The sequence below is a fragment of the Coenobita brevimanus genome, chromosome 23 (assembly GCF_032717465.1).
Source record: "Coenobita brevimanus isolate Jiangsu-jjx chromosome 23, ASM3271746v2, whole genome shotgun sequence".
Lineage (NCBI taxonomy): Eukaryota > Metazoa > Arthropoda > Malacostraca > Decapoda > Coenobitidae > Coenobita > Coenobita brevimanus.
In genome coordinates this window covers 73,233,288-73,250,787 of record NC_136976.1, presented here as the reverse complement: position 1 = coordinate 73,250,787, position 17,500 = coordinate 73,233,288, and the positions used below count along the sequence as shown (strand labels likewise).

Sequence of the window (17,500 nt, the reverse complement as noted above, 5' to 3'; positions counted from 1 at the left end):
ATTCCGAAATACAAAAAGCGTCTCCAGGTAAGTGTAGTGGATTGAGGTACTGAGACTACGATATTAATGAAGCGTCCTAAGATTAAGGTTTTCAAAATTCAAGAAAAAATCCTTAGGTATGTAAAGCATTCAGTATCATTGACGCTTCTCAGTACAACAAATCTCTCTCTCTCTCTCTCTCTCTCTCTCTCTCTCTCTCTCTCTCTCTCTCTCAATATTACCAAAAGGAGTGAAATTAGAATTATTGAAATACATCTACTGTACCCCTACAATATCAGCATCAAACCTATTAACAGTATTTTTTCCGAGCTCTCAGGAAGCTACACACACACACACACACACACACACACACACACACACACACACACACACACACACACACACACAGGGGTGATCATAATATATTTGTCAGCGGAGGCATTATGAGAGTCGAACACATCAACATCCATTTGTCGGGTCTAAATTTGTACTGGGAAAACATTGGGTGGGTAATGAGTGGGAGAGAGCTGGATTGTTATTTTTGAGAGAGAGAGAGAGAGAGAGAGAGAGAGAGAGAGAGAGAGAGAGCATATACTTGATCTATCGCCACTCTCGCCCATATTGTTCGTCAGCAAACATATTGATACATTTGTCCTACTCTCCATCGCCACCACCACCACCGTTACTACCACTGCCACTGCTACCACCACGACCATTACCACAGCCACCACCGTCACCATTACTGCAACACCGTCATCACCCGTACTCCCTCCACCACAGCCACCACCATCACCACCACTACCACTACCACCACCATTACTACCAACACCACCACCACCATTAATACCACAATCACTGCTAATATCGCCTCCACTACCACTCCCACTACTACCACAATTACCACCACAACCACTACCACCACTATCACCACTACCACCATGTGACTGGCGCTCTGAGATGATTTTTATCCCTCCTGTCTTAAGCCTCGGCCATATCCAGTAAGCCCTCCTCTTTAAGCCCCCCCTAACCCCTCCCCCCTGTGGTCAGGTCAGGTGGTCGGATCCAGGTCAGGTCACAAGGTACAGGTCAATTTGGGGGAGATAGTTCAGGTCAGGTTAGGTTAGGCTACATCTAGTTTGTGGCAATGGGAGAGGTTAGGTCACTTCGTCAGTCAGTTCATGGGATAAAGGGGCGAAATCGGGTCACAGGTCATCTCAACACTTAACGGGGGCAGGTCGTTCAATGTCACAGGTTGCGAATAGGGTCAAATCAGTTAACAAGGTCCAGGTCAGGTTAGGTCACAAAATGCAAGTCAGGTCACAAGATGTAACTCGTCAGGTCACAAAGCACAAGTCAGGCAAGGTCATGGGACACACAATAGGTCAAATTACGTAATACAAGTCAGGTCACAAGACACGTGTCAACATGTAGGCTAGGTCAAGGAATACAGGTCAGCTTATAGGGTACAGATCAGGTCACAGTCTTCAGGTCAGGTCAGGTCACTCGGCTCACCCCCCGCCGGCACTCAGGCTGGATATTGCCGCACGTCGCTGGCTGGACGGTCATGAAGGCGCTGGCAAAGATCCTGTTTCCTCCCTGATTCCACCACCCCTCTCCACATGACTCCACCACCTGACTCCACCATTCCTCTCCACCACCTGACTCCACTATTCCTCTCCACCACCTGACTCCACCATTCCTCTCCACCACCTGACTCCACCATTTCTCTCCACCACCTGACTCCACCATTTCTCTCCACCACCTGACTCCATCAGTCCTCTCCACCTGACTCCACCACCATCTCAAGCTCCACCACTCTCGATATTCCCTTCCTCATTTCACCACCCCTATTCACTGCTCCAACATCTGTCTCCACCACCACCCTCTCCATCTTCCCCACCACTCCCCTGTACAGTCCCACTCCACTTTCCTCCTCCACCTCTCCCCGTCACTCCATTATCCCTCTTCGCAATCCCCTCTCTACCACACTCTCTGCCTCTCCTCTCCACTACATGCCTCCACCATTCCACATTTCCTTCCACCTCTCTCCATCACACCGTCCACCCCCTAAAACCACTTCCTTACAACACCGTCCATCATTCCACACAACCTCCCCTTCACCATCCACCCCTTCTCTTGCTGCGCCACATCACTCAGTCCGCCCCATTCCACACATTCCGTCCTGTCCTTCCACTTTAGCGAGCATCCAAGTTCACTCATTCCACATCCACAAGTTTGTAATTCCACCCTCTCGCAAAAATACTTCTCTCTCTCTCTCTCTCTCTCTCTCTCTCTCTCTCTCTCTCTCTCTCTCTTTCGGGTGGGAAAAGACGTCATCGTACTGAGCGGGTTAACTGGGCTCGCTTCATTCACACCATCACCTCACCGAAGTCGCCACTGGTAACCCTTCCCGACCATTTCTGCGATTTTTTTCCCATTTATCGTCTGCTTCACGGGTTCTGGACGCTCTCTAGGGACGTGGGAAGAGTTTGTGCAGTGAAATGTCGTCGTGGATAAAGAGACAGTGGTATTTTTGAAGCGTAGTGGCTGAAAAAGGTGAAAATCTTTGTTTGTTGTTGTGGGGTACCGAATCCAACATGGCGAACGCAGGCTTCAGACACTGGCTCGTTTCTCTGAGGTAAGGTTTCATTTTGCGCTGCTTCCGTTTCAGGATTCTATGGGATGCAGGGAAGCTTTATCCTTGTGTGTGTGTGTGTGTGTGTGTGTGTGTGTGTGTGTGTGTGTGTGTGTGTGTGTGTGTGTGTGTGTGTAAGTAAGGATCTGGTACCAACGAGCCTCCCGTGTTCTCTATACGTTGCCATGACAACCATTGACGTCTTGTTAAGTTGCCAGTTAGGAAGATTTATGATTATGTATTTTAAAGATTAGACTTGTAGTTTTGGTGAGATAAGAAATGTCCCGATTAACACTCTACTTAGAATTATTTACTTTTTTATTTTTTACCTTTTTATTTTAGTGCAATGTAACGCCATGGAGGACAGGAAAGATTCATTTTTTTTTGGGGGGGATATTAGTTAAACTCGACTCCTGTTATCATTTCCTTTAAAAGCCATTCCATTTTATTAAGAATCGATTCAGAATAGTATATTTTCTTCACACACACACACACACACACACACACACCTCCCTACACCCCCACACCCACACACACCAAGCACTACCTCACACCTCCCAAGCAATCGCCCACGCAGGTGTAATCAAGCCATCCCGTCATTTTACCTGGACGGAGCCAATGAAGAATTATCTGGCAAATCTCGTGAATCTGACCTGCGATGTGGAAAAAAGCGCAGGTGATAAAGACTGAGACCCTGAATGAGTTGGCTGACACGTGCGGAGGAATATTTATAGCAATACTTAATGCCAGGGGGATTTTTTTAACCAGGCACAAAGATATGGCCTTTTTATTCTGTTTAATTATTTGGTTAGGTGGTGGACGCCTTCACGTGGTGGCGCTAAGACAACCACTTACTACCCACCACCTACCACCTAATCTTCCACCTACCACCCACCACCCACCCACCACCAATTTGTCTCTCTGCTCTTGAAACTTGATATTCGGAAGTTCAGATCCCAAGGCAGTCATTAGTTACGCCTTTTCTTGCGTCTCTAATGTTTTCTTGCAGTTTCTTTGTTTGGTGAGGGCCTTTGGGGTTTCATCTGTTGATGTTCACGTCGAGATTTTGGCGTGGTAATGCCTGTAACCTTAGCAGTAACCACCACCAGGCTAGGTCATGGTAGTAACAGGGAGATTGATGATGTTCCTTAACCCCCATCTGTCGGGCCAAACAGACTCGTCGACCGCAGGAAAGTAACTGCTCCTGTGGGGGTCCTGCAGGTACTGAATCGTACTTACAACGTGTAGGGAAACCGGCGCCCCCTTGCCGTAGACAGCGCCTTATCAGGGTCAGGTCCATCCCACGGCGAGGTGCAGGGAAATATGAGGAGATTTGGCTCCCGGGTGGACGCCGCATCTGCTCTATCCAAGGTGCACAGTGCCACCACGTGTTGGCTCCTCGTCAACGCCAGTAACAAGAAGAAAATATAAAAAACGTCTCTATGCTGATTACGTCTTTCTGTGCAGGCAAGATTACGACACCAACCCGTGCTGGTGTGAGTGAATGGGAGATGTGACTGACTCATGCACCTGACTCTATTGCCATTTCTGAGTTAGGGGAAACCACTGTAGTCGTGATGAAGGAGATGTGAGGGGAGACCGCGATAAGTGGGCACCATATTTTTACTGCTTTAACAAGGATGAGGGGTGAGAGGGAAGCAGATGAGGGGAAGAGAGGGCTGGTATGTGAGGGGGAAAGAGACGGAATAACAGTCGAGAGAAATCCCATGACTTCTCTTTTTATTTTTTGTTGAACCTCGAGGACATCTCTCTCAGTTTACTTTTTCTACATCCAGACGGTTTTATTCGGTTTTGGAAGGGTGTGCTACTGCCAGACGATTCTGTGTACCTTAGAGGAGCCCCCAAGTAGTGAAGATGGCGAGGCAGGGTGCATCTAACCCCCTAGTTTGAAAAATCACCCCCAAGTTGAGTAAATTTGCTTGGTAGTCAGAGGAACGAAAATAAAATACATACTCTGGCTGAACCCCTATAACAGTAAAGAGGGATGGCAGAACTTCAGTAACTGTGTCTTGTTTAACTACTGTGAATGATAGGGTGGATGTTTTATACCCTCAGTCCTGCATGCTAAAATTGTGTTCATTACGATGCTATAACACTTTTGGCCCGACTTTGACCCTCTTCAGTTATAGTTCCTGTAAAGCTGGTTGATGCAAAGAATTACTGTGGCATCTCCTTTATATTAATCCAGCCAAAGAGCTCAAAAGAGATTAGTGTTTATAACAGTTCCATATACGAGAGTAATACCACAGTGATGTAAGTTTTCATATCCCTGTTTGTCTCTAGCGCTTTGTGTCAGGGTGAAGGTTTTCCTCTCTCTCTCTCTCTCTCTCTCCCTCTTACTCTTTTCCTTCAAACCCTCCCTTTATGTCTGTCTTTCGTCCCTGTCTTTTTTCTTCACCTCCTGCCCTTTCCTCCCCCTACCATTCCCCACACTCGCCTCTCCTTTCTTCTCCTTTCCCTTTCCTCCTATCTCCTTTCATTCTCTCCTTCCTACCTTTCCTTTCTGCACTTTCCCTCATCTTCTTTCGTCTCCCATCCCCTGCTTTCTCCTATCTGCCTTTTATTCTTTTTTACTTTTTCCCATCTTCCCTTTTCGTTCCTCTGTCCCCATTTTTTTCCTTTCTTTTCTTATTTCTCCTATTTCCTTCTTTCTTCTCTCTTCTCTTTCCTCTCCCCTCTCCCCCTCTCCCAGGAAATTGATTGTAGATATAAAACGATTTTCAAGGAAGAAAGCCAAACAGGTCACGAAGAAAATACTGTGTTCGAAGATATAATAGTCTCTCCTGGAAATTAATTCGTCACGTGAAAGAAAACGGGGCTGCTAAAAAAAAAAAAAACGAGAAAACGGAGCTGAAATGAAAACAGAAAATTAAAAACGGATCGAGGCCAACCAGGGTCCCTGAGAACAATTAAGCTGCCCCCCCCCAAAAAAAAAAAAAAAAAATCCATCCACCTCTCAAGGATTCGAATCGCTGCACCTAAGACATGACTATCACCGAATTACTTAAATAATAAATACGGATGTTAAAAAAAAAAAAAAAAAAAAGAGAAGAAAGAAAAATGAAAACAAGTGTAAAAAGTTAATCTGAACCACAAAACACTATATGATGACGATGATTACTACTACTGCTACTACTACTACTACTATTACTACTATCTTTACTGGGAACTAACTCCAAGAACTGAAATGTTTATGAGGAAGTAGGAAGACTGACAGCAATTCTCAGACAAGGGTGATAGTATAGAAGGTCCTCGAATTTAATCAGCTTATAGAGAGAGGATATATTTACACCAAACGTCTGTCACCTCATGAAGTTGTGTATATTGGTGTCCATAAATAAAATAAATATACAAATAGATAGATAGATATAGATAGATACATACAAGCATACAAAGAAACATAGATAGAGATATATAGATAGATATACACAAGTTACAACGACAGATGGATAGATAGATATAGATTTACTAGCTACTTTTTGTGTAAGAATTCATGCATGCCTCTTGTGTTAATAATTCTGATTTTAATTCCTTATCCTATTTTCTTGACTAATTCTCCGTCTTCCCCCCCCCCCACTCACCAGGGTCACCAGGAGGGCTGCCAGGATGGACGCTGGGGCAGGCTGGGTCATCCTGTGGGAGAAACACCTCAGGTCAAGCTAGGTCACAGGTGCGGCATTGACACAGGTGAGATAATTATATTTTTTATTTATTCATTATTGTTTTGCAGGTGGCATGGCTCAATTAACTTGTTCATGCAGGTAATACAGGTGAAATGATTATATTAGTGGACATACTACGCACGGAAATGTCATCATACACATTATACAGCTGAGATACGGGTATACCAGATAATACAAGTTTGTTATCAATATTAGCATTACAAGTGAGACAGCTTTATACCAGAGAAGCGAGTTAAAGAAAATCACATTCTACATCTCCGACATCAGTATTATCCCTACGAGTAAGATGGCTCCATAATATGCGTCAGAGAAACGTAATAAAGAATATATCGCATTTTATTAATGTCAGCAGCATTAGTATTATAAGTGAAATGGCTATCTGTCTGTCTGTCTGTCTCTCTCTAAGAAGCAAAGTTGCAATATATCACGTTGTGTATAAAACGTCGCTATTCTTTACAAGTTACGTAGCTTCATATATACACAGATCAGAAAGCTAGATCAAACATTTATTGGATTCTCCTAATACTTCGTGCATATCGGGAGTCATTTTTTTTCCCCTCAAGGCCCTCCCCCTCCCCCCCTACTGAAAACTCCCCCCCCCTCCCCTGAAAACGCCCCCAAACACCGTATTACTGACAGCCTTCACACCTCCTTTACCCTCACACCGTCACCGCTTAGTAATTTACGTGCGTCTTAGCGCTGTGGTGAATTTCGTGGAGGCGGGAAATATTGTGTTGCTGTTTCGTAGCACGGATTTGTACCATTTCCCCACGACTACTGCTACTGCTGCTACTACTACTACTACTACTATCGTCATTATTATTGTTATTATTATTATTATTATTTTTATTAGTTCTTGTTGTTGTTGTTGTTGCAGTAGTATTTTTCACGGGGTTTATTCAGCTTAGAGAGAGAGAGAGAGAGAGAGAGAGAGAGAGAGAGAACTGGAGGGGTTAATTATAGCCCTCATCAACCCCTTCACCACGAGAACTCTTTCCCTAAAACAGTCTGGAAGTAACAGAATTGAACTAAAACAATACATGACCTAAATGAACGAGTTAATAGCCCGGCCAAACATATAATTACCCTCATTAAGGCGCGAGTGATTATCTTGGTAGGATGTCCCCGCATGTGGCTCAGTTGTAAAGGGATTTTTGTTGAGGATTTTACCGTATTGATGCCTTTATTTATTTATTTATTTATTTATTTATCTTGCTACATTCTTTTTCCTCCTTCACTCTTCTCTCTTCCTCTTCTACCTTTCCCTTTCCTTCCCCTTCCTTTCCTCTCCCCTTTCCTCCTCTTCCTCCACTCTCCTTACCTCTGTTTCTCTCCTTCCCTTCCCGCCTTTCCTCCTCCTCTTCCTTTACTCCTCCCTTCCCCCTCTTCCCCTCCCTCTTCTTCCTTTCTCCTTTTCTTTGTTTCGCCTCCTTCTCTTCCTTTTTTTCCTCCCTCTCCCTCTTCTCCTCCCTCCTTCTTCCTCCCTCTCCCCTTCCCTCTTCCCCTCCCACTTCTTCTTCTCTCCTTTCCTCTGTTTCGCTTCCTTCTCTTCCTTTTTTCCTCTCTTCCCCCCTTCCCCTCCCTCCTTCTTCCTTCCTCTCTTCCCTCTCCTCCTCCTTCTTCCCACCTCCATACCTCAGCGAAAGTAGGCATTATACTGGCTAGCAGAGATATATTTAGAGTTGTACCCTTCCTCTCAAATCATGCCTCCTCTTCCTTCTCCCTTCCTTCCTTCATCTCTCTTCTCTCCCTCCTCTCACTCCCCCTCCCTCTTCTTCTTCTTCCTTCTTTCTTCCCTCCACTCCCTTCTCTCCCTCCTTTCTCTCCCTCTTCCTCTTCCTCTTCTACCTCCTCTCTTTCTTCATCTCCCTCCTTCTTCTCCCTCTGCGTCATTGGCTCTTGCATTTCTCCACTCTCCTTTCTCTCCCCCTCCCTCGTCCTCTCCTACCTTGTCTTTTTTCTCTCCACTCCTCCCTCCCCTTCCCCTCCACCCCCTCCCTCCTCCTCTTGTACCTTCTCTTACTTCTTTTCCATCCCTTACCACTCTCTCCTCTTCCTCTCCTACTTCCCCTCTCTCTTCCCTCCACTCTCTTCTCTCCTTCCTCTCTATCCCTCCTCCCTCTTTACTCTCTCTCTTTTTCCTCCACTCGCTCGCTCTCTTTCCTCTTATATCTCCTTTTTACCTTCCCGAAAGTGGATATTAGACTCGGCCAAGAGATATATTTACACAATAGTCCAAATCTCGTATACATTAGTTCCCCCTCCCTTTCCAGCCCCCATTTTCTTTCTTTTCTTTTTTCTTTTTTTTTTCTTCTTTTTTACAGGTCTCATTCCCTCTCTCAGTTTTTTTTTTCCCTCCTCCCCTCTCTCCCTTTCCTCCCTTCTCTCCACCTCTTTTACTCTTTCTATCTCCCATTTCCTTCATTCGCTCTTCATATCTAAGTTTCATTTTCTCATTTCTCTCTCTCTCTCTCTCTCTCTCTCTCTCTCTCTCTCTCTCTCTCTTTCATTTCACCCCCTATCACCACATCCTCTCTCTCTCTGTCTCCCATTTTTCCACACCTTGCCTCTTCCTCCCTCCTTTCTCTCTCTCTCCCTCTCCCTCTCCCTCCCTCTCTCCTTCATCAGGCCTCTCTCTTCCTCACATTCAACTCCCTCTTAATTAAATTCATCTTTCATTTAGTCAGTGATCCTTGAATTGTGATGTAAATGGAACGTGATTTGTGTTTAGTTCCTCGTGGTGATGTGTGGCTTCATCTACACACACACACACACACACACACACACACACACACACACACACACACACACACACACACACACACACACACACACACACACACACACCCTAATATCCAGTCAACGATGCAATAAGGGCGGTATTCCCATTATTGCCAATGTTATTTACGGCCTTATAGGAGAGCAACATATTTTACCGCGATAGATGCGTACACGGATCCTATCTATCTATCTGTCCGTGTGTCTATTCATCTCTCTCTCTTTCTCTATCTCCCTATCTATCTGTGTTTATCTATCTATCCATCTACCATTCCATCCAAAGTGACCGCAATTAAAAAAAAATCCATCACTTTTTTTCTTATCATTTTTTGCCTATTGGAAAAATTTTGGTCATTTTTTGGCTTTTTTTTTGGGGGGGGGGGTGGAAGGGAGGTTTCTGGAAAAACTGGAAGACAATTTTCGTGATATTTTCAAAACTGTGTGACATCCCACTGACAGAGAGAGAGAGAGAGAGAGAGAGAGAGAGAGAGAGAGAGAGAGAGAGAGAGAGAGAGAGAGAGAGAGAGGTCCTCAGTCAGGGAAGTTTTAAATCCAAATGACTCAAGAATTTTATAGAACAACAACAACAATAACAACAGCAACAATAACAACAACAACAATAACAACAACAACAACAAGAGAACCACCACCACCACCACCACCACCGCCACCACCACACCACCACCAACAACAACAATTACTACTACTACTACTACTACTACTATTACAACTACAACAACAACGAATACAGTAATTGCCAGTGCATGGAAAGGTTAACAATATACACCTGTGTTTTTGGTTAATTTATGAACTCGTTACCTGTGATGAAAACCAGGCAATTAGACCGGGCAGGTGTGAATGAAGGTGTGTTTGTCTGAATGGCGTGTTTGTCTGACGGTGAATGAGTGAATGAGCTGAATGAATGTTGTGTCAGCGCGATAAGTGAAAGAAAAAGTGAATGAATGAGTGAATGAATGTTGTGTCAGCGCGATAAGTGAACGAAAAAGTGAATGAATGAGTGAATGAATGTTGTGTCTGGCGCGGTAAGTGAATGAATGAGTCGTAGCGTGGGTGAAGAGGACAGGTGTTAATTAAGAAGGCAATGATACAGGTAATTTGATCCTCCATTACGACACCTGCACAGGTAATTGAGTTTTGTGTGTTGGTGAAAAAATTGAGATGAAAAAAAGATGAGTGCAGAATTTATGGATATTAAAAAGTGTAATTCTCTCTCTCCCACCCTCCCTCCCTCCCTCCCTCTCTCTTTCTCTCTCTCTCTCTCTCTCTCTCTCTCTCTCTCTCTCTCTCTCTCTCTCTCTCTCTCTCTCTCATATGAAAGTCAATGAGAAAAGCTGCGTGGACTTTGGTGCAAGAGTGAAGTAGACTGCACCAACAGAGAGCCAGGTAAAAAAGGGAGAGAGGTATTGTGTGTGTGTGTGTGTGTGTGTGTGTGTGTGTGTGTGTGTGTGTGTGTGTGTGTGTGTGCGTGTGTGTGTGGTGCCTGCCGTACACAACTCATTAACAGCGGTATAGTGGTGGGCAAGATGGATGGGCCTAACTAACCCCGCTCATAACATACGCAGTACATCAGTGACCGCAGGGGTGTGGGGGTGTTGTGGGGGTGTTGGAGGGTTAAAGGGAGGGGGGAGGTTCAGGATAGCAGTATTAGTAGTAGCAGTAGCAGTAGTAGTAGTAGCAATAGTGAACCCCGTAGACTGAAGGCTGAAGTTACCCTTGTCTTGCAGTCCACCATCCTCCTTTTGGGGGATAAGGAGGTAGTTGAAAGACGCTTGCATATCTAGGCAATTGAGCTGACTGGCTATATCCGTGCCACCAAATGAAGGCGCCCAGCAGCAAGTGGCAGATGAGTGGGTGCAGTAAAAAAAAAGGACGCAGGTTCGATCCACGTTCTAACAGAGAATAATATGGAATTTTTCAGTATTGTTAAAATAGTCTTTACTGAACCTCCACTCTCCTAAAGACACCTCGTCTACAATGGAACAGCAATAGTATATAATTAGGACGGTGGGTACTGGTGCCGTTGTGGTGATGGAAGAAGGTGTGTAGCACGTAGAACTACTGGGACTCGGGGAATAGGCGGCCTAGTATATGCTCAGAGTCAGTAAACACACACACACACACACACACACACACACACACACACACACACACACACACACACACGACCCAGTTCACACATTCCTCATAATAAACGCAGCATAAACACAGTGCCAAGTACATACATAACCAGCACACACACACACACACACACACACACACACACACACACACACGCTGTTACCCCGGATGGTGTGCTCAGGTCATCCATCACAGTGACTGATACACACAGGATATTGAGCACAAACTGCACACACACACACACACACACACACACACACACCATACGAGGCTGTGTGTGTGTGTGTGTGTGTGTGTGTGTGTGTGTATTTTGCTAGTGCCACTCTCCTTCATGCACCCTTAAACATCACCATCATCATCATCATCATCATCATCATCATCATCACTACTCATCATCACTACTCATCTCACTCATCTCAGGTCTCTCCCACTCTCTCATAATCATCATCATCTCCACCACTCATCTCCACTTCCTTCCACCACTCCAAGCAGCCTCCATCATGTCCCCCTTCTCATTATCCTCTCATTTGACTATAAATGTCGGATACAGGAGAGAGAGAGAGAGAGAGAGAGAGAGAGAGAGAGAGAGAGAGAGAGAGAGAGAGAGAGAGAGAGAGAGAGAGAGAGGGAGGGATTATTGCGTGACGTCAAATTGTCAATAATAATGCATGACTCGGGGAAATTACCTGCCAATACACCTGGATATATATTCACACACACACACACACACACACACACACACACACACACACACACACACACACACACACACACACACACACACACACACACACACACACACACTTTATATTGCCTTTGAGATACAAACCCTTCCTTTGGCTATCACGCCCACCTCTTCATCCCTTGAATTTCACTTACTCTCCCTTTTACTCCACCAATATATATATATATTTTTTTTCAATTTTGGAGTTATTTTTCGAGCGGAAGGAACTCGAATTCGTCTTAAGTCTCCCCATAACTTCTTAAGATCTCTCCCAAGCTTCAGTCGTTAGTTCCTTAGGAGTAAAACATCACCTGAAGGAAGGCAGTAGAAAAAGGTCTGTAAACTCTATCACACACACTCCACTCATCAAATTCGGGCACCGCTAGACTTTTCCAGATCATGTGAAGGTCTCCACAAGGCTTCGAAAAGGCTATTGGCGTAGTGTTGACATATTTCGTGTTGACATGATAACTCTTAAGCGTTGCCATGGTAACTGCGGTAGTGTTGTACTGTCCATTGATTTTTATTATTATTTCTTGGATTTCTTTCACGTCAGTATAATTTTGGTGGTGTTATGGGCATTACAAAAAATAATTGAACCCTGAGCAGCAACTGTTTATCAATTCTTATGGAAGGAAAGTAACACTGAGGAGATTAAGGAAAGTAACAGTGAGAAGATTAAGGAAAGTAACAGTGAGAAGATAAAGAAACTGACAGTGATAAAGTTAGAAGGAAAAACTTACCTGGGAAAAATAGGACAAATCTTGGAGCGAAAAAATTTAGGGAGCCCTTTGACAGAATAGCTGGCGATACAGTGTTGACATACGAGATTATGGCACGAAGGTTGACATAGCAAGGGGGGTATGGCAACGGGTCTGTCATGGCACGAGAGTTGACATAGCAGGGGGGGGTCAATGGCAACGGGTGTCATTGCAAAAGAGTTGACATAGCAAGAGGGGGTATGGCAACCGGTGTCATGGCACGAGAGTTGACATAGCGGGGAGGGTCATTGGCAACCGGTGTCATGGCACGAGAGTTGACATAGCAAGAGGGGTCAATGGCAACGGGTCTGTCATGACACAAGAGTTGACATAGCAGGGGGGGTATGGCAACCGGTGTCATGGCACGAGAGTTGACATAGCAGGGGGGGTCAATGGCAACCGGTGTCATGGCACGAGAGTTGACATAGCAGGGGGGGTCAATGGCAACCGGTGTCATGGCACGAGAGTTGACATAGCAAGAGGGGTCAATGGCAACGGGTCTGTCATGGCACAAGAGTTGACATAGCAGGGGGGGTCAATGGCAACGGGTCTGTCATGGCACGAGAGTTGACATAGCGGGTGGGGGGGGGGTATGGCAACGAGTTAATCCATGCTCTCGGGCACACGTCAAATTCCAGCCATGAATTTCTTTTAGTTGGGTTCGGCTGATCGGTGTTTTAAAAAGTGCCTCAGTCCGAGTTTATTTTTTTTTTTAATTATTTTTTTTTTTGAGGGGGCGTCCGATTATTTGTAGCGCCATTTTTTTTTTTTTTTTTTTTTTTTTTTTTGTCCCTGGTACACAAGTCATGAGTTTATTAACAACAATGGTGATGCTTTTGATAGGTGGGGGGGGAGGGGGAGAGAGAGGGAGGGGGTGTGGAGAGGGAGGGGAAAGGAGGTAAGAGAGAGAAGAGAGGAGAGGGAAAGGGGATGAGTAGGCGGTAGGGGGTAAGGGGAGGAAGGGTGAGAGGGGAGAGGAAGAGGGAGAGGAGAGGGGTTAAAAGGGGGAAGAGAGAAAGGGGGAGGAGGTAGGGGAGGGGGAGGGGGAGGGGGGGAAGATAGAGGGTGGAGGGAAGGGGGGAGGGGGAAAAAGGAGAGAAAGACAAGAGGGGGACCAATATGTTTGCGGGGGGGGACTACAGGGGGAGGGGAGGGGGCGGTCGTAATGGATAGTGTGATCACCGTATTAGCAGCGGGGGGGGAGGAGGGGGGAGCTGGGGGGGGCAGGACGGGGTTGGAATCGAGTGTTTGGTGTGATTTATTGGTGTTACGTGTTTGGGCAGATATACCAGGGCGATTTGACTCAGTACAGTATATCATGTGAATTATTTATGTATGTAATGGCTGTGTATGTTTTAGAGCTTCGTGTTAGAAAGCTTATGTATGTACGTATTAGAAAGCTTGATGCGAGATGGCAGTAACCCCCTGTCTCTCTCTCTCTCTCTCTCTCTCTCTCTTTCTCTCTCTCTCTCTGGAAAATTAATTGAATCAGATTTTGCTCCAATTCTCTTCTCTCCCTCCCTCCCTCCCTCCCTTCCAGATCCCTTCTTCCCTGTTCTTATCTCTTATCCTTTCCTCCCCCCTCCCTCCCTCCCTCCCTCCATCCTCCCCTCCTTCAACTCCTCCCTCCCTTTTCCACTCCTCTCTCATCCCTCCCCTCTCATGTTTCTTCCCCCTCCTCTTCCTTGTTTCTCTCTCCCCCCTCCCCTCCCTCTCTTCTTCCCCCTCCCTCCTCTTCCCCCTTCCTCCTCTAATCCTCCTCCCTCCCCTCCCTCTCTTCTTCCCCCTCCCTCCTCTTCTCCTTTCCTCCTCTAATCCTCCTCCCTCCCCTCCCTCTCTTCTTCCCCCTCCCTCCTCTTCTCCCTTCCTCCTCTAATCCTCCTCCCTCCCCTCCGTCTCTTCTTCCCCCTCCCTCCTCTTCTCCCTTCCTCCTCTGATCCTCCCCTCTCCCCTCCCTCTTCTTCGACTTTCATTTTCTCTTAGATGTCAGGAATCCGTCTGATACTGGTCATCTTCATCTTCAGCCTCTGTCTCTCTGTCTGTCTGTCCAATATATACATCTCTGTCTGTCTGTGTGTATCTGTCTATCTATCTATTTATCTATCTATCAATATTTCTGTCTTTCTATAGTTCACGTTACTTACTTTCAGGTTAATTCCTCTTTTCTTTTTTCTTCTCATTGGTTCTTATCTCATAGGGTTAGATCGATGATGACGACTATGATGATGATGATGGTGATGATGACCAAAATTATGATGGGGATAATAATAATAATGATGGTGATGATGATGATGATGATGATGATGATGATGACTATAATTATGATGGGGATAATAAAAATAATAATAATAATAATAATAATAATAATAATAATAATAATAATGCTGCTGCTGCTGATGATGATAGCTCATGTGTCTTCCCCTCCTCTACTCTCTTTCTCCCTTTCACACACACACACACACACACACACACACACACACACACACACACACACACACACACACACACACATATTATCACATTTTGGTAAGAACGATGTGTATTAAAAATCGTGAGTACATATGAAAATGCAACCAGGCAAAGAAAAAAAAAAAGAAGATTCCTCTCTCTCTCTCACTCTCTCTCTCTCTCTCTCTCTCTCTCTCTCTCTCTCTGTCAGCCAATTAATATAAACTTGAGAAAATAAAATAGTCAGCCTTAAAATACTCTTCTCTATCTCCCGTTTTCTCTAAATTTTCTTTCTTTTGTTATTATTCCATTTTCTTCCCCTCCTCTCTTCTTTCTGCCTGTCTTCCTTCCCTCCTCATCTGTCTCCCTGTCTTTATTTTTCTTTCTGCTTAGTAGTCTTTTCCTACCCTCCTCAGTAACTTCATTCTCTCTCTCTCTCTCTCTCTTAGTCTTCCTTCACCTCCAGATTTATTCTTTCCCCCTCACCTTCTTCATATTTTTTTTCTCTCCCTCTCTTCTTTTCTTGCGTTTGTCTTTTTCTTCTATTATTTATTTTCTCTCCATTTTTTGCGTTTTTGTGTGTTCCTTTCCACATTATTTCCTTTTCTCCTCCTCCTCCTCCTCCTTTTCGTCTCTTCTGCCTTCTCTCTTTCTCCTTCCACTTACTGTACCAGTTAATATAGTTCCAAAAAATTTCTCTGTAAAATATGAAAATGCAAATGAAAGAATTTTTACGAGGCCACGAGACTTAAGAACAACGAGAAATCTTGCCATGACCCTGAGGCAGATTAAGACTAAGCCGAGAAGTGAGTGTAACGAGGACATTCAAACTTTCCAACTGCCCTCCCCCCACCCCCACACCCACACCCCACCAGCTACACGGGAATAGCTGCGTCCCCCCCTTCACGTACAAGTTGGCTCACATTTTCTCTTCCATCTTGCTATACTCTGTTCGTTTTGACTTGCCCTAAAATTACCTTCCTTCCGTTCTGTCTCAATTTGTTACCTTGTTCATAAATAACTTGGCCTAAACTTGCCGTCTATCTGTCTTGAATGCTGGTCTGTAGAGATTAACCCTAGATTTCGGTGTTAATCACGAAGAAGTGCTATGGAAAAGATGAGAGAGCCGTAGTAGCGTCTTTTTTGCCTTTTAGCTACAGGAAATAACTACAAAAGGACGAAAATCTCGGCCTAATGGAGGTGGATGAGCAATAGCATAGTCTCCCCTTACAAGCCGACTCCCATTTTCTTTTCTACTTACGAGCGAGCGAGCGCAGCGAGCGAAGCGAGCAATTATAGTGCTGTTTACGTTCAGCTGAGAAATGAGCGACCCGACACAACCCGGCCCGACCGCAATGGTTTTCAGAGGCTAATAACTTTTGTACTACGTGAGATAGAAAAGAGATTCTTCCAGCAGGTAGTAGATACATTCAATATCTTTTTTTTCTAGCTATATGTTTACTCATGAGGCCAAAGGAACCCCATGGAATCCCAGCTTTCCAAGGGGATGTACCGAGGGCTTCAACTGACATGCTCCACTATGAAATTGATTTAAAGCACTGTGAAAGTGACACATGCGAGGTATGAGTTGTTTATCGCTTTCATATGTGTGTGTGTGTGTGTGTGTGTGTGAGAGAGAGAGAGAGAGAGAGAGAGAGAGAGAGAGAGAAACGTGAGAAAGTTAATATTTTAGCTCAATTATTTTTCCGTTATTGTTCAGCTGCCTCACCAGCAATGTTGAAAGTTTACGCCAAGGAGAAGTTATGATGATAGATTCATGTACAAACGCTCACTTGCTCGTCACGCGCTCACAAAAAGCACTTTACTGTTTTTTTTTATTATGCTTATCATCTTGTACCATCGTTATCTGATATTTATGGTCAGTTTTTCATTCTCTCTCTCTCTCTCTCTCTCTCTCTCTCTCTCTCTCTCTCTCTCACACACATACACACACACACACACACACACACACACACACACACACACACACACAGATGAGCATGCCTGCCTGCTTATTAAATTACTCACGCGCTAGACACCATTTAATTAATTCCATTTTACGCTCGAGAGGTAATATTTTTGGATTTCATTTTCTATTGCACTTCGAAATCTGGACCTAAAGCTGAATTATGTATGGCTGTAGGAAGGACTGAAGTGTAGAGTTGTCCTCGTCGTGAAGGGGTTTGCAAGAGATTAGGCGAGAGATATGATGATGGTGATGATGATGGTGGTGGTGGCGGTGGTGATGGTGATGATAATGATGATGATGATGATGATGGTGTTGGTGATGGTGGTGATAATGATTGATGGTGGTGGTGGTGGTGGTGGTGCT

General features: G+C 44.9%; 1 protein-coding gene across 1 annotated transcript in view; it reads right to left on the bottom strand.

Annotated features, from left to right (window-relative positions):
* LOC145392797 (ADAMTS-like protein 5) overlaps positions 1-12,841 on the bottom strand; it is a 44,460-nt gene extending 31,619 nt beyond the window's left edge. Inside the window, exons 1-2 of the mRNA XM_080267084.1 lie at positions 12,786-12,841; positions 6,217-6,268 (exon numbers count right to left, since the gene is read on the bottom strand). Coding sequence (XP_080123210.1) covers positions 6,217-6,268; positions 12,786-12,841 — 108 coding nt within the window. The remainder of the gene's footprint in view (positions 1-6,216; positions 6,269-12,785) is intronic.
* Positions 12,842-17,500: the final 4,659 nt, after the last annotated feature.